This window comes from Saimiri boliviensis, chromosome 11 (genome assembly GCF_048565385.1).
Source record: "Saimiri boliviensis isolate mSaiBol1 chromosome 11, mSaiBol1.pri, whole genome shotgun sequence".
Lineage (NCBI taxonomy): Eukaryota > Metazoa > Chordata > Mammalia > Primates > Cebidae > Saimiri > Saimiri boliviensis.
This window is the reverse complement of record NC_133459.1, coordinates 29,957,735-29,982,949: the sequence shown is the minus strand read 5'-3', so window position 1 is coordinate 29,982,949 and position 25,215 is coordinate 29,957,735. Positions and strand designations below refer to the sequence as shown.

The 25,215-nt window shown below is 43.0% G+C and overlaps 2 protein-coding genes across 4 annotated transcripts in view; one reads left to right on the top strand and one right to left on the bottom strand.

The window, feature by feature from the left end:
- ZCCHC17 (zinc finger CCHC-type containing 17) overlaps nucleotides 1–5,361 on the bottom strand; it is a 72,663-nt gene extending 67,302 nt beyond the window's left edge. Inside the window, exon 1 of one of the 3 annotated variants that reach the window (XM_003937589.4) lies at nucleotides 5,255–5,361. Coding sequence is in view for 1 of the 3 variants with exons in the window: in XM_003937590.4 (XP_003937639.2) it covers nucleotides 5,117–5,248 (132 nt within the window). In the remaining 2 variants the exon portion in view is untranslated. The other 2 variants (XM_003937590.4, XM_010348161.3) reach the window with 2 other exon arrangements.
- Nucleotides 5,362–5,524: 163 nt separating this feature from the next.
- SNRNP40 (small nuclear ribonucleoprotein U5 subunit 40) overlaps nucleotides 5,525–25,215 on the top strand; it is a 37,018-nt gene continuing 17,327 nt past the window's right edge. The window contains exons 1-5 of the mRNA XM_003937592.3: nucleotides 5,525–5,722; nucleotides 10,825–10,954; nucleotides 13,587–13,680; nucleotides 16,209–16,374; nucleotides 21,720–21,842. Coding sequence (XP_003937641.1) covers nucleotides 5,579–5,722; nucleotides 10,825–10,954; nucleotides 13,587–13,680; nucleotides 16,209–16,374; nucleotides 21,720–21,842 — 657 coding nt within the window. The 5' untranslated portion in view covers nucleotides 5,525–5,578. The remainder of the gene's footprint in view (nucleotides 5,723–10,824; nucleotides 10,955–13,586; nucleotides 13,681–16,208; nucleotides 16,375–21,719; nucleotides 21,843–25,215) is intronic.

Sequence of the window (25,215 nt, the reverse complement as noted above, 5' to 3'; positions counted from 1 at the left end):
GGCTCACTGCAACCTCTGCCTCCTGGCTTCAAGTGATTGTCTCACTTCTGCCTCCCAAGTAGCTGGAACTACAGGCATGTGCCACCCCACCTGGCTAATTTTTGTATTTTTAGTAGAGACAGGGTTTTACCATGTTGGCCAGGCCAGTCTCGAACTCCTGACCTCAAATGATTCGCCCAACTCAGCCAACCAAAGTGCTGGGATTACAGGCATGAGCCACCAAGCCCGGCTGGAACACTTTCTTTTTTTTTTTTTTTTTTTTTTGAGATGGAGTTTCGCTCTTGTTACCCAGGCTGGAGTGCAATGGCGCAATCTCGGCTCACCGCAACCTCCGCCTCCCAGGTTCAGGCAATTCTCCTGCCTCAGCCTCCTGAGTAGCTGGGATTACAGGCATGCGCCACCATGTCCAGCTAATTTTTTTTTTGTATTTTTAGTAGAGGCGGGGTTTCACCATGTTGACCAGGATGGTCTCGATCTCTTGACCTCGTGATCCACCCTCCTCGGCCTCCCAAAGTGCTGGAATTACAGGCGTGAGCCACCGCGCCTGGCTGGAACACTTTCAAATGTCAAACTGGTAGTCCAACTTTTCTCCCTCCCACCACATTTCTAAAGTGACTATGTAAGACAGATGCTTCTTCCTTTCAAATTCCAGTTATGGGCCTGTTGAGAAAATAGCTAAAAGCTGTAAAGAGGAAGAGTAAAATGCCAGGAAAAACACAAAAAGTGAACTCAGAAAATGTAAAAGCTTAAAGGAATTATGAAAATAATTAAACCTATCACTATTATACAACTGAAAATGAAGCCAAGTGATTTGACAAAGGCTGCTCGGGTAACAACATTGGTACTAGACCCCAGGATCAGCACTTATTCTACTACCCAACACTACTCTTTCAGTCAATTATTCCTAAGATTCCTTCAAAGTCTCATAATAATAATAGCTAGCATTTGAGTGCTTCATATCTGCCATGTATTAATCTAACAGCTTTACTTCTCTTAACTAATCTAAAATTTTATCTTCTCTTAACTAATTTAAAATTTTATCTTCATGACATTCAGTAATTCTCTTCTTGATTATCCCATAAAACAGGCAATTATCATTTCCATTTTTAAAATGAGGACACAAGAGAAGCTAAGTAAACTTGCTCAAAATTGCAAAATATTAATGATGGAGATGGGATTCAAATCATATTTAGGGACATTTTTTTTCTTCCTTTGTAGAATGTGAAATTCTTTTAAGCATGCCCTTGTCCTGTACATCATCATACCCTGCCTCCCCAAATCTCCAGTGCCTGGCACAGTGTAACACACATCAAAATTTATATCTACTAAAATAGTGAAGTATTTAATTTTACCTCATTTAAACTGTTAATTCATCAACTCAATACACTATTGATTGATGTTTAGATATAAGGTAGTTTATAAGCCTGCTTTCAATCCTTAAACTTGCTTTATTACAAAGCAAGTAATCCTGTTTTACAGGAATCAAATAACTTTTCCAAAACCACAAAGCTAGAAAGAGACAAATCTTAGGCCATTCCGAAGGCCAAACACTTGAAAAACACTTTTTTTTCTTTTTCTTTCTGAGACAGAGTTTCGCTCTTGTCACCCAGGCTGGAGTGCAATGGTGCCATCTTGGCTCACCGCAACGTCTCCCTCCTGTGTTCAAGTGATACTCCTGCTTCGGCCTCCCCAAGTAGCTGGGATTACAGGCCCATGCCACCATGCCCAGCTAGTTTTTGTATTTTTGTAGAGATGGGGTTTCACTATGTTGATCAGGCTGGTCTCGAACTCTTGATCTCAGTGATCCACCTGCCTTGGCCTCCCAAAGTGCTGGGATTATAGGCAGGAGGCACTGTGCTTGGCCAAAACCACCCTGTGCAACACAGTTCCTGTTCTCAAAGACCTCCTAGTGTGATAGGGATAATGGTGACCAATTACACTGCAATGTGGTAAGTGCTAAGTAGAAACTTGAGGGCCAAGCATGGTGGCTTATGACTATAATTATAACACTTTGGGAGACCAAGGCAGCAAGACTGCATGAGGCCAGGAATTTGAGACCAGCCTGGACAACATGGCAAGACCTTGTCTCTTCAAAAAATATAACAATTAGCCTGGCATGGTGGCACATACCTGTAGGCACACCTACTGGAGAGGCTGAGCTGGGAGGATCACTGGAGCCTGGGAGGTTAAGGCTACAGTGAGCCATAATCATGCCACTGCTATCAGCCTAGGCAACAGAGTGAGACCCTGTCTCAAAACAAAGTAGTAGCTAGGAAGAGAAAGAGGGTCTGGGGCAAGGAGGGAAGTTAAATAGATAACTGAGTAAGCCTTTTAGGATAAACAGAAATCTTCTAGCAGAGAATATTGTTCTTTGACCTCTTTAGAACCCTGATTTATTGGCCTCTATTTTTTTCCAATCTATCAGCCCTCCTCTTTTTCTTCAGTTTTCTCCCAATCCAGCTTAGATTCCATAGATCATCATTCCAACAACACCCTAAACTCCCTTTAACTCTGTCTTTACATTTACCTATCTGGCAGTACCTCTACCCTGGTCAGGGACAGTTGCAGATAACAGAACCCACTTACGTAGAAACGTATGTACTACAAGATTCTGGCAGAACTTCCAGGAACAACACCTAACCCACCAAATAACACCACCTTTGCCACAATCCAAAAGTTACGGCTATCACTGCAGCAAGCCACCAAACCAGGAAGCTATCAACTGGAGAACTTCACTGCCATGACTGGCAGCAAAACTGGATGACTCGCACCCTCCTTCTCTCCACATTTAACTCAGTTCCAAATTCAATTTTCACCTTAGGTGCATGGGAGTCTAGAAAAATGGTTTTTAGTTTTCCATATTTTTCAGTAAGAGAAGACACATTAGAGGTCAGAATGTGTCTGGAGCAAGCCAAGTCCCTGCCATACCCACACAGGTTTTCTCCATGCATTCACTAAACCGCCTGATGTGCTGGAAAAAAAGAAACTGATTTTTTTTCCTTGCATCCTACATTTTTCTAGTAAGCTCATTCTCCTACACTCCACAATGACTTTCAAATGTTCTACAATATTCTCAAATTTCTCACAACTGGATCTTCAATTGGATCCTGAATAATCCCTTATCCCCATTAGTTAGCACATCCTCTCCTCTTTACAATCACGTCTATGAAAAATACTGTATAGGTTCACTGCCTACATTTTCTTGTCCAAATCCTTGCCTCATATCTAGCTTTTGGCCCAATTACACCCACAAAATAACTCTTGCTAAGGTTACCATGACCTCCATGATGATAAAAGCCAAAATATATTTTTCAATCCTCATGTTAAATTCTAGAAGTTTCTATCACAAATCATTCTTTTGCTTCTGAGACTTCCTCCAGTCCTCCTTCCTTCTCTAACTCTTGTAGGTTCATCCACCTGTTCTTCACCATCAAATGTTGGAACTAGTCAAGGTTCTGACTTAGGTGACCTTACCCACATCTATGGCTCAATTCGTGTATATACAGATTATCCCCAACTTTATATTCCCAACACAAATCCCTCTTCTGACCACCAAAGCTGTATTTCAAACTGCCTCTTGGATGTCATGAATTATCCCACACAATCAATCAATCAATCATTCAATGAAAACTGGTCTCAGCTGGGAGCAGTGGCTCAGGCCTTGTAATCCTAGAACTTTCAGAGGCTGAGACAGGCCACTTGAGGCCAGGAGTTCAAGACCAGCCTGGCCCATATAGTGAAACCCCGTCTTCACCAAAAATACAAAAATTAGACGGGCCTGATGGTGGGCACCTGTAATCCCAGCTACTGGGGAGCCTGAGGCACGAGAATCGCTTGAAACTGGGAGGCGGAGGTTGCAGTAAGCCAACATCACACCACCGCACTCCAGCCTGGGCGACAGAGTGAGATCATGTCTTAAAAAAATAATAAAATAAAAAAATAAAACTGGTCTCTAGTCATCTTCTAGTGTTCCCTATCCAGCTTGAGGGAGTCAGTGATAGTGAGTGAATGGTACCACCACCTATTCAACTATGTAAGTCAGAATTCTAGGAGTTACCTTTGATTGCTCTCTTCACGCCCTAAAATCAACCCATCACCAAGTCCCACCCGTTTTACCTCCTATATACCTCTGTAATCCGTCCAGTTCTCTGCAGTTCCACCCATGTCTCCGTCCTCACTGACATTTCTAACCAGGATTACTGCATATCCTAAGTGGTCTACATACAGCCACGAGGGCTTCCTCAACCCCAGTCTGTTCACACCACTGAGCCCGAAAGATCAAGTCCCCTCCTCCACCACATCCCACTGGGGGAAGACGGCTCAGTGATATCTCATCCGTTTTAAAATAAAAGCTACAAATTTCTGCAAGGTCTGACCGCTATCACATAGTTTCATCTTGTGCCATACTCCCCTTCATTCTCTTTGTACCAGCCACACTGGTTCTTTGTGCTTTTAGCCATTTTCCTCCCAAGTGCCTCAGGGCTTGGGAGGAAAATGAACAAGTAGTTCTCTATGGAAGGTTCTGCCTTCGCCTCTTCACCTAATTAATTACAATTCTTCCTGCTGCTACCAGCGCAGGCATCTTGTCCTCTGAAAAACCTTCCTGCTTATTTCAGGCACTCATAGCATCGATGCAGCACTAGGAGGCACTTCCATGTATTAGTGAGGTCACCGTTTAACGTTTTCCCCACCAGGCTTAAACGCCTTGAGAGTAGGGACCGTGCCTGGTTCACAACGTATCCCCAACGCGCTGCACACGAAATATCAGCTGGACGACTGAGGAAATGACCACGTTCATGGGCATGAGTCTCAAATTTCTCAACAAGACTGTGTCTGGAGAAGGAGCCGGACATTTCCTTCATCACGGTCTCTCTCAGCGGGGCATAGAACAGGCCCTCACCAAAAACTGCAAAATCAGTGGCAGAAACAAGTCAGCTTCCTCGGCCAAACGGGGCACCGGTGGAGGCTGGACACAGGCCCTTCTCCCTGGGAATGCCCGGCACAGGACTGGCCACGATGGGCACTCTTGAAGAAGGGAGCCGCGGGGGCTGGGTCCTGCCACAGAGACCCCAAGGCTCCGCGCCTGCCCGGAAAGGTAGCCGAGGCTACTACTTACCAGAGCTGGGGACTCGGGGCCCGCCTCCCACCCCTCGCTATCAGCACCCTCAGCTGAGAACGGCAGGCTCAGACTGCACAACAGAGGCGTCGCCTCCAGACTCAGGCAGCCACCCAACCCGCTCTTCCTCATACGTACTAGGCGTCAGCTCCTGGTCCCCAAATCGCGGCGTTCAACTAAACGCCGAACCCAGTCAGCCAGCGCGTTTCCACCCACAACACCCAGCGCGCCTAGGAAGGTCGCCAGCTCCGTTCACCAATCCTGGAATCGCGCTCTCATGACGTCAGGAAGATAGGCCCAATAACAAGAGACTATCTGGAGGGCGGTGCAAATGGGAATATTGAAAGCCGATTGGTTCTTCAAGCTGGAAGTTGTGGAGGAAGGACTAAGTTGAAACCAATTGCGTGGCGCCTGAGGGCTGCGGCGCGTTCAGTGGCGGCCCCGAGGAGTCCGGTTGCCGCCATGATAGAACAGCAGAAGCGTAAGGCCCCGGAGTTGCCGCTGGTCCCAGTCAAGCGGCAGCGACATGAGTTGCTGTTGGGAGCGACAGGGTCGGGCCCCGGAGCCGGGCAGCAGCAGGCGACGCCGGGAGCTTTGCTGCAAGCGGTAAGTGAAGAAGCAGGCGGCCTTTGGCCCTCAGCTCATCTTTCTCTCCCCTCAGAGCGCTGTGTCTGGTGACCCCCGCACCGACCCTTTCCCGCATTGCGGGGGCAGAACGAGAGTTTGCCCCTGAAGTTAAAGCACATAAACACTAAGCGTCCCAGAGCCTGCGGATACTCCGTACATGTTCCCCTGTTTGGCGCTCGTTTTCAGCCTTTCGACTGCCCTGTGAGTTAGCTTTAGAATTAGAGTTGAATTAGAACCTTGGGCTCAAAACCCGAGCCCTGGTTTGAGCATCCTAACTCACATGGATCTAGCTAGCGTAGAACAAACGTTCAGAAAAGTGTGTAGAATGAATGAATGAGGGAGGGAGGAAAGAAGGGAAATGATTGGGGTTGGCTGCTTTTCCCTTTATTTTTCTGCGCTAGCATTTTTTTTTTTCTTTTTTTTTTTTTTGAGACGGAGTTTCGCTCTTGTTACCCAGGCTGGAGTGCAATGGCGCCATCTCGGCTCACCGCAACCTCCGCCTCCTGGGTTCAGGCAATTCTCCTGCCTCAGCCTCCTGAGTAGCTGGGATTACAGGCACATGCCGCCATGCCCAGCTAATTTTTTGTATTTTTAGTAGAGACGGGGTTTCACCATGTTGACCAGGATGGTCTCGATCTCTTGAGCTCGTGATCCACCCGCCTCAGCCTCCCAAAGTGCTGGGATTACAGGCTTGAGCCACCGCGCCCGGCTCTGCGCTAGTATTGTTAGCAACTAAATAGCAGGTAACGTTCTTGGACTCTTGTAGTAAAGTGTTTCCTATATGAAATATCCATTAATCTTGGTAGCAGCCTGTTAGGAACGTTGTTAACCCATTTTGCAGATGGGAAAGCAAACTTACCAAGTACATGACGGAAACAGATTTTGAACTGAGAAACCATGCTCCGAACTACCTTTTTTATAAGATTAAAAACAGTGATCACACTCCCACTGTCCTGTTTAGGCTCAATTGAGGAAATATGAGTGCCCTCTTTCTCATGTTTTAAACAAATCCTGCTGGCACCGTCCTCAAAATAAATCTAGAATTGTTCCTTCTACCATCTCCATCACTGCCTCATGCCTCATGGCATAAGCCATTGTTACCTCAACTGGCTTTTTTTAATTTTTTTATTTTTTTATTGAGGCGGAGTTTCACTCTTGTTACCCAGACTGGAGTGCAACGGCGCGATCTCGGCTCACCGCAACCTCCGCCTCCTGGGTTCAGGCAATTCTCCTGCGTTAACCTCCTGAGTAGCTGGGATTACAGGCACGCACCACCATGCCCAGCTAATTTTTGCATTTTTAGTAGAGACGGGATTTCACCATGTTGACCAGGATGGTCTCGATCTCTTGACCTCGTGATCCATCCACCTCGGCCTCCCAAAGTGCTGGGATTACAGGCGTGAGCCACCGCGCCCGGCCTTTAACTGGCATTTTTGTAGTAGGGTCCTAACTGTTCTTCTGCTTTCTGCTTTTGGATCGGCAGCTGTTACCAAGCCAATAACCAGATGAATCCTTCTAAATATCAGATCACGTTACCCTCTGCAGAAAACTTCCTGGTGGCTTTCTACTTCACCCAGAGTAAAAACCAAAATATTTGTAATTATTTGCCCTCTTTCTCTTTACCTCTCTGACCAATTTCTCATTGCCAACCTGGCTCCAGTTACACTCTCTTCCAAGCCTCTGCCTCAGTCCTTTGCATTTGCTGCTCCCTCTGCGAGGATTGCTCATCTTCCCAAATGTTTACATGGGAAGAAGAGGAGTCTACTTCTACTAAGCTCCTTCAAATATTTGCCTAACTATAATTTTTTTAGTAAGGGTTTTCCTGACCACCTTAATGTAAATTGCAGTACCGCATTACTAGTTTCTTTCTTTCATTTTATTTTGTTTACTTATTTGTTTTTTTCTCTTTTTTTTTATCCTCCCACTTGCACATTATGGAGATATTTTGTTTTTAGAATCTCCATGTGTTGCCCACTGGCTTAGTGCAACCTCTGCCTCCAGGGCTCAAGTGATCCTCCTGCCTCAGCCTCCTGAGTAGATGGGACCACAGACACACACTACCATGCCTAGCTAATTTTTTTTTTTGTAGAGACAGGATTTCACACAATCCACATACCTTGGCCTCCCAAAGTGCTGGGATTACAGGAATGAGCCAACGTGCCCATCCTTCCTTCCTTTCTTTTTTTTTTTTTCTTTTTTTGAGATGGAGTCTCACTCTGTCACCCAGGCTGGAGTGCAATGACACGATCTCAGCTCACTACAACCTGCACCTTCTGGGTTCAAGCAATTATTTGCCTCAGCTTCCCAAGTAGATGAGATTACAGGCGCCCACCACTACACCTGGCTAATGTTTTGTATTTTTAGTAGAGATGGGGTTTTACCATCTTGGCCAGGCTGGTCTTAAACTCCTGACCTCATGATCCACCCACCTCAGCTCCCCAAAGTGCTAGGATTACAGGCATGAGCCACCACGCCTGGCCCATCCTTTTATTTTCTCTATAGCACATGACATCAAGTACATATTTTGCTTGTTTTCTCTCACCCTCCCTCCTACTCTTCCCCTTTCCTACTGGAACAGCAAGGCCTATTGTTTATTTTGTTTGTTGCTCTTTGCCTAGTGCCTAGAACATAACTTTTATTGTTGTTGTTGCTTTTTTTATTTGAGATGGAGTTTTGCTCTTGTTGCCCAGGCTAGAGTGGAATGGCGCAATCTTGGCTCACTGCAACCTCTGCCTCCCAGGTGCAATCGATTCTCCTGCCTCAGCCTCCCAAGTGGCTGGGATTACAGGTCCCGCCACCATGCCTAACTAATTTTTGTATTTTTATTTTTTATTTATTTATTTTTTTTTTTGAGACAGAGTTTCGCTCTTGTTACCCAGGCTGGAGTGCAATGGCGCGATCTCGGCTCACCGCAACCTCCGCCTCCTGGGTTCAGGCAATTCTCCTGCCTCAGCCTCCTGAGTAGCTGGGATTACAGGCATGTGCCACCATGCCCAGCTAATTTTTTGTATTTTTAGTAGAGATGGGGTTTCACCATGTTGACCAGGATGGTCTTGATCTCTCGACCTCGTGATCCACCCACCTCGGCCTCCCAAAGTGCTGGGATTACAGGCTTGAGCCACCGCGCCCGGCCAATTTTTGTATTTTTAATAGGGACGGGGTTTCACCGTGTTGGTCAGGCTGGTCTCGAACTCGACCACAGGTGATCTGCCCAGCTAACTTTTGTATTTTTAGTAGAGACAGGGTTTCGCCATGTTGTTCAGATTGGTCTCAAACTCCTGACCTCAGGTGATCTGCCCACCTCGGCCCCCCAAAGTTCTGGGATTACAGGTGTGAGCCTCACGCCCAGCCTGCACATAGCATTTTTTAAAAATATGAATATGGCTGGGCGTGGTGACTCACGCTTGTAATCCCAACACTTTGGGAGGCCGAGGCAGGCGGATCACCTGAGGTCAGGAGTTCGAGACCAGCCTGGACCAACATGGTGAAACCCCATCTTTACTAAAAATACAAAAATTATCTGGGTGTGGTGGCAGGCACTGTAATTCCAGCCACTGGGGAGGCTGAGACAGGAGAATTGCTTGAAGCCGTTAGGTGGAAGTTGCAGTGAGCCAAGATCATGCCATTGTACTCTAACCTGGGCAACAGAGCAAGACTCCTTTTCATAAAATAAAATAGAAATAAATAAGTGAATATGGGGCCAGGCGCGGTGGCTCAAGCCTGTAATCCCAGCACTTTGGGAGGCCGAGGCGGGTGGATCACGAGGTCGAGAGATCGAGACCATCCTAGTCAACATGGTGAAACCCCGTCTCTACTAAAAATACAAAAAATTAGCTGGGCATGGTGGTGCGTGCCTGTAATCCCAGCTACTTAGGAGGCTGAGGCAAGAGAATTGCCTGAACCCAGGAGGTGGAGGTTGCAGTGAGCCGAGATCACGCCATTGCACTCCAGCCTGGGTAGCAAGAGCGAAACTTCATCTCAAAAAAAAAAAAAAAAGTGAATATGCTGGAAAGTACCGAAGACATTTGGATTTTGGGTAGTATACTTCTCCCATTTGCAAGTGATCGTGTCAGCCCAGGTTTAGATGAATTTCCCAAATGTTGCCTTAGCATCCAAGACCATAATCAAAACTACTTCACTCATGCTGGGGATCTCTGTGCTATGGAAAAAATAAATAAAAATAGGCTGGATACAGTGGCTCAAGCCTATAATCCCAGCACTTTGGGAAGCCAAGGCAGGCGGATCACTGAGGCCAGGAGTTTGAGACCAGCTTGGCCAACATGGTGAAACCCCATCTCTACTTAAAATACAAAAATTAGCTGGACATGATTGTGCACGCCTGTAATCTGGGCTGCTCTGGAGGCTGAGGCACCAGATCCTTTGAACCTGGAAAGCAGAGGTTGCAGCGAGCTGAGGTCATGCCGCTGTCCTCCTGCCTGGGCGACTGAGTGAGACTGTCTCAAAAAACCCCCAAAATTTAAAAATAAAACTATTTCACCCAGTACTCCATACCATGCAGGATTCTTGGGAAAGTCAGTTCTGTCCTTCATTAAATAAGCCAGGACAGGTACAGTGGCTTATTCCTGTAATCTCAGTGCTTTGGGAAGTCAAGGAGCAGGGCCAGGAGTTTGAGACCAGTCTGGGCAATGTAGCAAGACCTCATCTCCACAAAAACTGAAAAAATCAGCATGGCATGCTAGTGCATGCCTGCAGTCCTGGCTACTCAGGAGGCTGAAGCAGGAGGATCACTTGAGCCCAGGAATTTGAAGCTGCAGTAAACCATGATCTCGCCACTGCAGTCCAGCCTAGGTGACGATGTGAGACCCTGTACCCTGCAAAAAATTGATTATACAACAAGAGCCGAGAGAATGAACAGGAGAGTCATTATAAGAGGTAGATAATGGAAAGTTTCAGAAAGTACCAAACTGAGGGCATTCATGTGAGAAAAGGGGCCATTCTCTAAATCAGATGAAATCCACTTAATCGTTCTTTTTCTGGTCTTTTCCTCCACTCCCTACCCCTAATATGGTAGCCTCCTTTGCCCGTATACAGTAGTTACGGTGTGCTTCTCTTTTGTTTAGGGACCTCCAAGGTGTTCCTCCCTTCAGGCCCCAATCATGCTGCTCTCTGGACATGAAGGGGAAGTATACTGCTGCAAGTTCCACCCCAACGGATCCACCTTAGCATCTGCAGGATTTGACCGACTGATATGTGAGGCATAGTTTTTAAATCTGGAATAATTTTTTCTGTCAGATAGTGATTTTTTAAAAATTTTGGGTGCCACAGAAGGTATCAATCTATGTTAGCAACATAACAGGCTGCATGACTAACTAATATACTAAAATTGGGGCATGAACATGCTGAATGATCTTGGCTGTAGAACTTGGGGTCCATGGGGTAAATACAGAAGGAGTTATTTTACTAGTTGGAAAGTGAGTTGTTCTGGTTTGAGAATATCTTCCTTATAGAGGCGAATCTCCTGTTGATTTACCAAGACACTTAGCAATCTAGACATAACAGGTTGATGGGAGTAATGAGGAGAGAAATAACTTTTTTTCCCCCAAAGGTATAAAGTCCTCTTAATTCACACCCAGAATCCTAGCCAGCATATAGGAAAGTAGGAATCCTAAAGTGGTAACTCCCTTAAATAATCTACCTGTACAACATTAGGATCTGCTACTAGATTTCCATTTTTGAGAAATAAGTAGAATTTCTCAATGCCCATTTTTCAGAAGTAAGTAGAAAAAGTTATTTCATTTATATTCCAGCAAATGAAGCCAGAATGAAAAAAAAATCATCTACTTCTGTTAGCTGCTCTTACCAGATTATGAGGTGAAATGAGTTCTTTGGCTGTTTTCTGTTAACCCTTTGCCTCAAGTGGATGATACCCATCTTCACTGCCCATTTTGATTTGGATGTTCTGGCTCTGTGATCCTTAAGCTTGCTAGTGGCCAAACGTCTGGATGGCTATGGATCTTTGCAAAACATATATGAATTATTGCTATTCTTAATTTTATCAGAAAAACTACATAGGGTTTTTTTGTTGTTTGGCTGGTTAGTTGTTTGTGGTTTTTTTTGTTTGTTTTGTTTTGTTTTTTTTGTTTTTTTTTTTTTTGGAGATGGAGTCTCACTCTGTCACTCAGGCTGGAGTGCAGTGATGCCATGTAATCTCTGCCTCCTGGGTTCAAGCGATTCTTGTGCCTCAGCCTCCCGAGTATCTGGGATTACAGGTACCCGCCACCACACCTGGATAATTTTTGTGCTTTAGTAGAGATGGGGTTTCACCATGTTGACCAAGCTGGTGTCCAGCTTCTGACCTCCAGTGATCCACCCATCTCAGCCTCCCAAAATGCTGGTATTACAGGCATGAGGCACCACACCCAGCCCAAACTCCATAGTTTTATCAGTAAAAAAATAATGTCATCTATAGGTACCACTTATGTCTGTGGGTGATCCTTAGTAACACTTACCAAACTTGACTTTTTGCTAGACCAAGCTCCCTCAGGATAGCAGCTGTGTCTACTCATTTACCCTAAGTCTGACATGTAGGTACTTAGTGCATATAGAATTAATAAATGTAATATGAAGTCATTACCATGTGAACTTTAATTATGGCCGCCTTAGGTTTTCCATAAGTGCTGTCATTTGGCAGTCTGCTTTCAGACTCAGAGCTGACTTTAAAGGTTGGGTGCTGGACGGGTGTGGTGGCTCATGCCTGTAATCCTAACACTTTGGGAGGTTCAGATAGGCAGATTGCCTGAGCTCAGGAGTTCGAGACCAGCCTGGGCAACATAGTGAAACCCTATCTCTACTAAATAAAAAAAAAAATCAGAGCCGGGCGCGGTGGCTCAAGCCTATAATCCCAGCACTTTGGGAGGCTGAGGCGGGTGGATCACGAGGTCAAGAGATCAAGACCATCCTGGTCAACATAGTGAAACCCCGTCTCTACTAAAAAATACAAAAAATTAGCTGGGCATGGTGGTGCATTCCTGTAACCCCAGCTACTCAGGAGGCTGAGGCAGGAGAATTGCCTGAACCCAGGAGGCGGAGGTTGCGGTGAGCCGAGATTGCGCCATTGCACTCCAGCCTGGGTAACAAGAGCGAAACTCCGTCTCAAAAAAAACAAAAAAAATCAGCCGAATGTGGTGGCAGCGCCTGTATCTCAGCTACGTAGGGGGCTGAGGCATGAGAATTGCTTGAACCCAGGAGGCAGAGGTTGCAGTTAGCGGAGACCACGCGACTGCACTCCAGCCTGGGCAACAAAATGAAGCTCTTGTCTCAAAAAAAAAAAAAAAAGAAAAAAAAAAAAAGTTAGATGCTTTTTTAAAGTTACAGGAGAAAAAAAATAAGGTCTTAAAAATTTTATGTTAGGTTTTTTTTTTAAACCTTATTAACATATTGCCATTATTTTTTAGTGTCAAGAAAATTAGTCCACTGTTAAAACCAGTAGTGTTCCAGAGAGTATAATTTGTAAATTTTTTTTTTTTTTGAGACAAAGTCTTACTCTGTCACCCAGACTGAAATGCAGTGGCACTATCTCCGGCTCACTGCAACCTCTGTCTCCCAGGTTCAGGCAATTTTTCTGCCTCAGCCTCCCGAGTAGCTGGGGTTACAGGTGCCTGCCTCCATGCCTGGCTAATTTTTGTATTTTTAGTAGAGATGGGGTTTCGCCATGTCACCCTCATCTCAAGCTCCTGACCTAAAGTGGTCCACCCATCTCGGCCTCACAAAGTGCTGGATTATAGGCATGAGCCACTGCGCTGTGCCTGAAAACTGTTGCTCTGATAAATTCTTAAGTACCCTTTGCCTAGTAATGCTCACAGAACCCCTGTCTTCCTAACAGTGTTGTGGAATGTCTATGGTGACTGTGATAACTATGCCACACTGAAGGGACACAGTGGAGCAGTGATGGAACTGCATTACAACACAGATGGCAGGTGAGTATTCTACATAATGGAATGACAGCTGCTTCTCATACTAATTCTTCTTGGTGTCCTTTCACCTTTATCCTCTCTCGGGAGACCTTGCTATCAAAATCTACTAATTTTGGGTAGCTACTTTTATTATTCCATTCATCACTGTCACCCCAAGTGAAGTGTTACTGTCTGTGTATGCAAATATAAAGAGATCGTGTCTGTCATTTCCACAACCCAGACAAACTTGCGTTCTTTTTTTTTTTAAGACAAAAAATGTGATTTTTATATGTAGGCTGGAGTGTAGTGACACGAACATGACTCACTGCAGCCTCAACCTCCTGGACTCAAGGAATCCTCTCACCTCAGCCTTCTAAATAGCTGGGACTACAAGCCCATGCCTCCATGCCCAGCTAATTTTTAAAAATCATTTGTAGAGACATGGTCTCACTATATTGCTCCTGAGCTCAAGCAGTTCACCTGCCTCAGCCTCCCAGTAATGCTGTGATTACAGGCATTAACCATCAAGTGTGGCCTGAAATTATTTTTATTATAAAAATCATTTATTTTGAGTAACCCAAAAAAGCAGAAAGATGAAAAAATAGTCCATGTTTCTGTCACTCCAAAGATAATCACTGTTTATTTTATACCTTTTTCTAATGCCTTTTTTCTACTCAGAACTGTTTAGTTTTTACATGTTTATTAGAACTATGTGTACAGTCTTATTTCTGCCTTTTTAACATTGCTCAGCCAGCATCTGATGTCATAAACATTTTAATGACTATATTATTTTGGAATATATTATAGATAACATAGAAATCAGACTATACAAAATTAATTCCATTGTTAGATATTCTGGTAAGCATTCATTGTTTCACTTTTTTTTTTTTTTTTTTTTTTTGAGATGTAGTTCATTTCTGTTTCTGTTGCCCAGGCTGGAATACAATGGCACAATCTCACCTCACCACAACCTCCGCCTCTCAGGTTCAAGCAATTCTCCTACCTCAGCCTCCCATGTAGCTGATTACAGGCACACGCCACCACACCTGGCTAATTTGTATTTTTAGTAGAGATGGGGTTTCTCCATGTTGGTCAGGCTGGTCTCGAACTCCTGACCTCAGGTGATCTGCCTGCCTCAGCCTCTCAAAGTGCTAGGATTACAGGCCTGAGCCACCACGCCCAACTTGTTTTACATTTCTGACCTCTAAAATCTTAGGGTGTGCCATCAATTGACACAGCATTTTATACATTTTAAATAAAAGAAAGCATTAGAAAGCTCGGCACAGTGGGATGCATTTATAATCCCAGCTATTTGGGAGGCTGAAACAGGAGGACTCCTGGAGCCCAAGAGTTCAAAACCACCCTGGGCAGCACAGTGAGACTCCATCTCAAAAAAATCAAAAAAGAAAGCATTATAAAATCAGTTATTACTTAGAAATCATCCTCAGAGGCTGGGTGTGGTTGCTCATGCCTGTAACCCTAGCTCTTTGGGAGGCTGAAACAGGAAGACTGCTTGATCCCAGAAGTGGAAGACTAGCCTGGACAACATAATGAGAACTTGCCTCTACAAATGATTTTAAAAAGTAGCTGGGCATGGTGGCACAGACCTGTGGTCCCAGCTGCTCAAGAGGGACCACAGCCTGAGGTGGGAGGATCACTTGAGCCCAGGAGGTCGAGGCTTCAGTGAGCCGTGATTCCAGCCTGGGCGACAAAGCAAGATCTCATCTCAAAAAAAACTGTAAGAAAGAAATTGTCCTCAGAGACAAAAGAAAAAGTTTGGTAGAGAGAAAGGATTGGAGTTACTCAGTTGTCAGGTCCAAAGTTGGCATAGTCTGTCTTACCTCTGCAGCACCAGGGAGTGATTAAACATTTCCATGTGAGAGGGCGTCTTATTTGTAAAACGTTACCTATCACAAAGGAGAAAAAGATAGAACAAAACCTATCACAAAAGAGAAAAGAACAAACTGCTATATTAGATGTATGTCTTGGGGACTCAAAGAAGGGGAAGTTTTTGTTTTTTTTGTTTTTTTTTTTTTTTTTTTTTGAGACGGAGTTTCGCTCTCGTTACCCAGGCTGGAGTGCAATGGCGTGATCTCGGCTCACCGCAACCTCCACCTCCTGGGCTCAGGCAATTCTCCTGCCTCAGCCTCCTAAGTAGCTGGGATTACAGGCACGCACCACCACGCCCAGCTAGTTTTTTGTATTTTTAGTAGAGACGGGGTTTCACTATGTTGACCAGGATGGTCTCGATCTCTCGACCTTGTGATCCACCCGCCTCGGCTTCCCAAAGTGCTGGGATTACAGGCTTGAGCCACCAAGCCCGGCCCTAAAGAAGGGGAAGTTTTAAAACTTCTTCATAGGGGTAGATCTTATATCTGGGTCTAGAGCACAAATAGGATTTTGGTGGGGTGAGGCATTCCAGCATCATGGGCAAACTCGCAAAGCACAGCAGGTCAGTGATCTTGAAGAGTTTGGCATCATTTGGCAAGTACAAAAGATAGTTATTGTTTGTGTTCACTTACTTCTTTTTTGTTCTTCCTCTTACTTTCTAGTATGCTCTTCTCAGCATCCACAGATAAAACTGTGGCTGTGTGGGATAGTGAAACAGGTGAGAGGGTTAAAAGGCTAAAGGGACATACTTCCTTTGTGAATTCCTGTTATCCAGCCAGGAGAGGGCCTCAACTTGTCTGCACTGGCAGTGACGATGGCACAGTTAAGGTGGGTATTGTCTGTCTGTGTTGCGGTTTCTGAGGTGAGGTACTGTGAACCTTACCTTGCCTCTCCACTTGTACTCTACCTTCCTCTGCACAACTTAATTTTAGCAGTCATTTCCAATAACAGATACTTGAAATTTTTCCCCCATTTAAAATAAAACATTTAATATGTGTTTTAATTACCCTACAGAACAATAATAGAACCATAGAATAAATTGTTACTTGGAATAAAGTGGACCATATGGATTTGATTCTTGGCTCAGCTGTTAATTGTGTGAGGTTGGGCAGTTCCTTTTCTGAGCTTGTTTTTTAATCTTCAGAACAGTGACAGTAACATGCTTGTCTTTCAAGGCTGTTATGAGTATCTTTACCTACAGGGAAGCAGCAAAAAAAAAAAAAAAAAAAAAGGCTGTCGTGAGATTACAGACAATATATAAAAACTTAAGTGAATGGTTTTAGTATAGCACAAGATTTGAACTTAAACATCATTTAGCCGGGCATGGTGGCTCACGCCTGTAATCCAAACACTTCGGAGGCCAAGGCAGGTGGATCACCTGAGGTTGGGAGTTCAAGACCAGCCTGACCAACATGGTGAAACCCCATCTTAAAAAAAAATCGTTTAGTCACATTGTTTCCAGCCTATCTTTATATCATCATCTGAAGAACCTGTTAAAAATACCCAAAGAATTTGGTTCAGTGGATCTGAAATGGGAATCAGGACTTATTTAATGTGTCCTTCAAGTGATTCATAGTAGCCAGTCTGACATTCTGGGAGCCACTGATCTCATTGAGCATCCTTATTTTACAAATAAGGAAACTGAGGCCTAGAAATAACTCAGAGGCACACATGGACACAGTGCGTCGTACCACATTTGATTCTTTCTTTGACATGAATTTTGGACTCTGGTTTATATTTTAATTATTAAACAGGGAGGGACTTCTAAAGAATACATCTGGGAGACTCCACCCCCATACTGCTTTTTAAATGAATTTGCTTTTTTTTTTCTTTAAGACAGGATCTCACTCTGTCGCCCAGGCTGGAGTGCAGTGGCACAATCTCTGCTCACTGTAGCCTCTGCCTCCTGGGTGCAAGTGATTCTCCAGCATTAGCCTCTTGAGTAGCAGGGATTACAGGTTCCCATCACCACATCCGGATGCTTTTTTTATGTTTAGTAGAGACAGGGTTTCACCATGTTGGCCACACTGATCTCGAACTCCTGACCTCAGGTAATCAATGCATCTCCGCTTCCCAAAGTGCTGGGATTACAAGCATGAGCCACCACACTTGGCCGAGATGTTTTTCTGCTAAGTGGTTTTCCTGTGCCTAATCACTTGGGGCTCCTTGATGCTTGGATGGGAGGAGAGTCTGTGGTATAAGATTGTTTTCTAAATCAGAGCTCTGACCTAGATGTTACTGTAGTTTGAGGGTCTTAACAGTAGCTGATTTGCTAATTGGCATTTCAGAAGATAACAGGTAGAAATACTAGTGAATTTTGTTAACTTTATTATTGAGGGCCTGCTGTAATAAATATCTAGGAACTATTTAAGTAGTAGAAAAAGTAGTCTTCCTTCTTTTGGTTTTTTGCTTCTCTTCTGCCTGAAGTAAACATGATTTGGAATAGTTATTTTTACCTCATTACTCAATACTTAATACTTTTTTTAATGAGCAATATGTCAAATCACCTAAAGCTGACTGCTTTTTCACCAGCTCCTATTTTTAATTTCAGTATATTTATGTTTAAGGCATCATTAAATAACTTTTTGCAACGTACTTTTCAGTTACTCGGGAAGTTGGAATGCTTTTGTGTTACTGTTTTTTTGTTACTAGGTTGCAGGTACAGGAATTGAATAACTTCAGTTTAAAAGGAGAAAAGTCATGTTGCTTTTTACGTTTCATTTCTTAACAGAAAGCAGAGGTTCCCAACAGCACTTGCATTTTTAGTTTAGAAGTAATGTTCTGGGCATTATGCATATAGATCGTTTTCAACTTTTTATCAAGCACATTCTTCTAATAAAGTGAAATACTGTGTGTATGTATGTGTATATGTGTTTGTATGTACTCATATATATATAAATTTTTCCCTTTCATGAGTATTTCAGTCCTAAAGCCAGTTATATAGGCCAAAGCAGGGAAGGTGCTATAGTTGGAGGTGGGCCAAGGTGGCCCAGGGTGGGGTGTCAGAGCCCATATGTGGTAACGAGAGGTATCAACACAGGGCAGGGCAGTACATTGTAGGGAGTAGTCAGAGGGTGAGGAAGGCATCTGTACAACACAGGGTAGGTAACCAGTGTGGGGAATTTGAGGGTGAGGCAGGGGCAGCAGCCTAACATGGAGAGTCAGTGCCCTAGTTGAGTGAAAGGGTCGTCTATTCATGAAGCAATATGGGGAGAGTGTGGATGTCAAAGCCTGAACCGAGAGCATCCACACAGGGTAGAAGCAATTTGGTGTAGGGAGTCTGAGACTGAGCAAGATGATGACAGCATGCCTGGAACTTGAAGTGCAGACTGGAAAGGAGCCATAGCAAGTGATGAGAGTGTTCACACAGAGGAATGATTGAAGTTGGGTAAGGAGGAGTCCCAGATAAGTTCAACCAAGAATAGGAATCAACAGTTCAAATAGGGAAAGGACAGCTATGCAGGGGAAGGATGGAATAGAATATGGGAAACTGGTTGCATGCAGGAAGCGTAATCAAATAAGTGAATATATTGAGTTTAATGGAAGGCTGATTTCTCTCTCTGAGAAAGGAGTTACCAGTACAAAAGAGGAGAAAACTAAAATGTATCTTGTGTGAGGTGTATGTGTAAACTCTTGACATTAAGTATAGAGACAGATAGGCATAGAAAAAAGACATGAATGTGTGAGTGTATAGGTGTGGGTGTACCTAAATGTACATGTATTGCCTGACCATCCACTTGAAAATGTTTCGGAGCAACAAGACCCCATTAGCAATGAGCACCCCTTACTTCACGGGTCATGGCCTTTAAGTACTGTTTTCCACTAAAAGGAACCAGGGTTCCTATTTCAGGCTGAGGGCAGTGAAAGTACAAGATAAGCCTGGAACATCTTGTGCAAGAAAGCTTGTCAAAAGAACATCCTAACTAAATTATTAAATCAACCATAGGTAGTAATGGGATGAGTCAAAGTCATGAGCCGTTTGCTAGGATACAACAAAGATGCAACATCATTTCTGTGATATTCCTGCCAAAGATGTATAACTTAAATCTAATCATGAGGAAACATAAGACAAACCTAGATTGAGGATCCTAACTGTCCTGTAACTTTCAGAAGTGTTGAGTTCATAAAACTCAAGAAAAGTCTGAGAATCTTCCAGGCTGGAGTCTAAATTTAACATATGATTCCAGACCAAATCTTTGCAATAAAAGACTTTTGGGATAGGTGGTATAACTTGAGTGGGATTTGAGGATAAAATGGTGATAATGTATCTGTATTTCTTGATTTTAATGGTTATGTTGAGATGATGTAGGAGAACATCTTTGTAGACAAACACTATTTAGGAGTGATAAGGGGCTGGGCTCAGTGGCTCATGCCTGTAATCCTAGCACTTTGGGAGGCTGAAGTGTGCGGATCACTTGAGGTCAGGAGTTCAAAACCAGCCTGGCCAACATGGAGAAACCCTGTCTCTATTAAAAATACAAAAATGTTAGCCGGGCATGGTGGTAGGTGCCTGTAATCCCAGCTACTCAGGAGGCTGAGGCAGGAGAATCGCTTGAACCCGGGAGGTAGAGGTTGCAGTGAGTGGAGAGCATGCTACTGCACTCCAGACTGGGCAACAAAGGAAGACTCTCTCAAAAAACAAAAAACAAAAAACAAAAAAAAAGGAGTGATAAGGCATTACATAAGCAACTTACTCTCAAATGATTTAGACCAAAAAAAGTGTTCTTTTTTACTTCCAGGTTTTCTATAAACTTATGATTGTTTCAAAGTAAAATAATTATTAAAAGTGATAGCAGGCCAGGCACAGTGGCTCACGCCTGTAATCCCAGCACTTTGGGAGGCCGAGGCGGGTGGATCATGAGGTCAAGAGATCGAGACCATCCTGGTCAATATGGTGAAACCCCATCTCTACTAAAAATACAAAAAATTAGCTGGGCATGGTAGCTCATGCCTGTAATCCCAGCTATTCAGGAGGCTGAGGCAGGAGAATTGCCTGAACCCAGGAGGTGGAGGTTGCAGTGAGCCGAGATGGCGCCATTGTACTCCAGGCTGGGTAACAAGAGCAAAACTCTGCCTTAAAAAAAAAAAAAAAAAAAAAAAAAAAAAAGTGATAGCTATCTGGAACTAAAATTCTAAATTATTTTAAACAAACTTTGACTACCGTAACTTTTAGGAGAACGACAAAGATAGATTTGACCTGAGTAAAGAATCTTTTGAGGCAAAGACTATAGTACAGTTTATAAAATATATGGGATCCAAATTGTTAAGACCTTGAATTCCAAGTTAAGAAGTTTGGACTTGATTCCCCAACTGTTTTTCCTTGCCCCCAGGCACCAGAGGCTAATAATGTCTTTTCTTTTAAATGTTTTCAAGTAAAGTTCCAAGTTAGGCAAAATAAATGCAAGTCCTTTGAGCTCATCCTTCAGAGAGCCACCAGATAGGTAAAAATAAACAATTTTTATTGTTTATTCTTTAACAATAAGAAATAGGACCCCTTTGCTTCCTCAGTACTAGGAAAGCGTCTAGGAATGTGGGTTACCTTGAAAGCCATTGCTGAGTAGGAGACAGAGCCAGCATAAGTTAAAACACTACAAAGCCCTTTTACTGGGACTCAGGTGGTTTTTTGTTTCCCTTTTTCCTCATTAAGGGTTTGCCTGGTTATTATAAACTTTTGATTAGTTTCTGGAATTCCAACAGTTGATTCTGACAGATTTTTGCTGCTTAATTTGCTGCTTTTGTGGAGGGACAAGCTTTTGTCATTGTTTATTATACTATTTTCACTGACATACCCTATTTTTTTTTTTAATGTGGATCGTAGCCCACTAATGAGTTAGTATCTACAGTTGAAGAAACTATCTGATACCCTTGTTGTCCTAAAAAAATATATGAACTAAGACTTTAGAGGAATTTCATTCTAAGAGTATGTTGATTTAACTCTATTCACTTTAACAAAAGAGTCTGAAAATATAACCGAAGTTGTTATTTGCCCTCAAATATCTTGGCAAAATTGAAGACACTGCTTACCATATGTGTTGTTAGGATATCAAGGAGTTTGTGAAATGGGATCCCAATTATAGATGTGTCCACAAAGTCCTCATACTTAGGGATATTTGTATTATGCAGTTACTTCTTAGAATGATGTTACTGATAGACTCTCTTGTCCTTTGCTTCAGCTTTGGGACATCCGGAAGAAAGCAGCCATCCAGACATTTCAGAACACATACCAGGTGTTAGCTGTGACCTTCAATGACACAAGTGATCAGATTATTTCTGGTGGAATAGACAATGATATCAAGGTATGCTTGATATTTATGATATACTTCCATTTCATCTATCTGCACTTAGAAACGAATTTTTTCAAACTTCTGAGATTATGGTAGCTTTGCACTTAATACCAATTGAAAGAAAAATAGTAAGTTGAAACTTATTTTCTTTTTCTCCTATCTTGATTGACTTCCTAAATTAAAGGTTGTATTGCAGATCTTATAAATGCTGTCAGGGATCAGGCACTTAATGTGAAGTCTCTGGAGGGGACTGTTAAAAATAGAGTGCATTTCCTTTTAAAGACATTCAAAATTTTTTTTAACCAGTTTAATGAGAGCATTGAATCAGTTTGTGATTCTGTATCCTTATCTCTCACTGTGTTTTCGACACTGTGGAAAGGGAATTAGAATTCTAAGTTTTTCTAAGAATGAGAGAAGGTAATATTAGAGAAAGAGGCCGTAGACCTTATGGCAGTACAATGTAGCTCAAACATTCAAGTAATTGACTTGGGTTCTAATCCCAGTTTCACCATTTTCTAGTTTTGTGACTTTAAGCACCTTCTTTAAGCAGAGCCACCACACCCAGCCATAGTTAGAAGAATTCTAATGTTTGCATACATTCACTATCACCAGTAGAGTACTTAACAATTTTCATCACTCCAAAAATTTCCTAAGTGTTCCCCTTATGTCAGACCTAACACTTCCTAATTATTGATCTCTTCTTTTCCCTATAATTTCTTTCTGAGAATATCATATAAGGAATCATATATATATATATAACCTTTTGAGGCTAGCTTCTTTTATTTAAGCTGTAAGAATCTGATTGATGCCCTGATCTTCTCTGTGGGGGTAGACTAACCTAAACTGTAATACTCTTGAGTTAGTAAAGTGTTTTTACTGCTGAAAGTATGGCTTACTTCGGGCGCTTTATCTAGACTGTTTCTAGGCCTTCTAATGACAATAGTGATATATAGTCCTAAAGAAAGTATACCCAGTCCCCTTTCAGAATTTGAAGGTTTTTCATGTTTTCTTAAAGATATGCTGTATGTTATGCCTTCCTTTAGGGTTATTTCTGCAGATAACAAATCTCCATCACTGTCTGCTGTTTTATACCAGTTTGGCTCTGAAATTTGAACTTAACCTCAAATATGGGAAATGTATAAATGTAGTTCCATGAATACAGCAATTGTGTACAGCACTACTATTTTTTCTAAAATATTGCTTGTTTCTTTGGGGAGCCCTTCAATGCTGGTTTTTATTGGTGAATTCCTACTTACTCTAGTTTATAAATTTACATTGTGTCCATGTAGTCTTTATCCTTTTTTGTTTTTTGTTTTTTGAGGCAAGTCTCGCTCTGCTGCCAGGATGAAGTGCGGTGGTGGGATCTTGACTCACTGCAGCCTCCACCTCCCGGGTTCAAGCAATTATCTTGCCTCAACCTCCCAAGTAGTTGGGATTACGGGCGCCCACTACCATGCCCTGCTAATTTTTGTATTTTCAGTAGAGATAATTCTCTCACCTCGGCAATTCTAAATTATGTTCTATTATTAATGTTTAAAATTAAAAACATTAATTTGGTTTTATTTATTTATTTATTTATTTATTTTTGAGACAGAGTCTCACTCCGTCACCAGGCACCAGGCTGGAGTGCAGTGGTGCAACCTTAGCTCACTGCAACCTCCTGGGCTCAAGCAATTCTCCTGCCTCAGCCTCCCAAGTAGCTGGGATTACAGACACCTGCCACCACGGCTGGCTAATTTTTTTGTATTTTTAGTAGAGATGGGGTTTCACCATGTTGACCAGGCTGATCTTGAACTCCTGACCTCAGGTGAGCCACCTGCCTCAGCCTTCCCAAGTGCTGGGATTACAGGCATGAACCACCACACCCCGTCAATTTTTTTTTTTTTTTAAATTTTAGAACTAAGGTCTCACCATGTTCCTAGCTTCAAGCAATCTCCCTCCTTGGCCTCCCAAAGTGTTGGGATTACAGACTTGAGCCACTGTGCCCAGCCCCAGCCATGATCTCTTTTCGCTTATTACCACATAGCTGGTCCTTTATCATGAACCACCCCCCCAACCTTTGATGCATTGCAGTGACTTGCTGTCTTGTCTTCAGATCTCAGTATAGTTATCTCTTCTAGAAAGTATTTCCTAAACTAAGCCCACCTCTAGTTGCTTTCTATCAAATCATTCTTATTTTCTTAGAATTATAGTTAGAATCATTTTCTTGTCCATTTTTGTTTTATTTTGAGGTCTCATGTTGCCCAGACTGCAGGGTGGTGGTAGAATCGTAGCTCACTCTAACCTTGAATTCCTGGGCTTCAGCGAAATTGAGATCATTTTTCTGATTCTGCCACTTAATTGTTAGCTTTATGATCTTAAGAAAATTGTTTTAAGGCTGGACACAGTGGCTCACGCATGTAATCCCAGCACTTGGCAGGCAGATCAAGAGGTGAGGAGTTTGAGATCAGCCTAACATGGTGCAACCCCGTCTCGACTAAAAATACAAAATTAGCTGGCCGTGGTGACGCAGGTCTGTAATCCCAGCTACTCAGGAGGTTGAAGCAGGAGAATCCCTTGAACCCGAGAGGTAGAGGTTGCAGTGAGCTGAGATTGTGCCACTGCACTCCAGCCTGGGCACACAGTGAGACTTTGTCTCAAAAAAAAAAAAAAAAGAAAGAAAGAAAGTTGTTTGAACCTCATCGTCTCCATTTCTAATCTCTAAATGGGAATTGTCAGCTCACTTCATGTAATTGTTACATGAATTAAATGAAGTAAGGATATAGTATTCCTAGCACTGTGGCAGGCACATAGTATGTTCAATATATGTCAGCTGTCATCATCATCATCATTTTTATTTTTATTATTACAATATTGAATAATTTAGTGACAACCATGTCATTGGACATTTAGGCTGTTTCAATTGAGTCACAATCACAGATTATGCTGCTATGGACATATTTGTGCATTAAACTTTTCCTGTTTTTGTTTTCTTAGAATAGCTATCCAGATGAAAATTAATGTGTTAACAAGTATAAGGGTGTTTCTTATTTGGGATACATATAGGCTGCCATATTGTTTTCTGGCAGCAGCAGTTAATATTTGAACCAGGTTGCTAGAATTATTTCTTTATTTTTGCTCCCATATAACAGAGATGGACTGGAGAGGTAGGGATGTGTGTTAGAATTTACTCAGAAGTTAGTCTTCTCCCTATTAAAAATACCCTGTTGCTGGCCCGGCACGGTGGCTCGGTGGCCTGGCACAAAATGCTTATAATGCCAGCACTTTGGGAGTCTGAGGAGGGCAGATCACTTAAGGCCAGGAGTTTCAAACCAGCCTGGCCAACATGGTACAATCCCCTTCTCTACTAAAAATATAAACATTAGCCAGGCATGGTGGCACACAC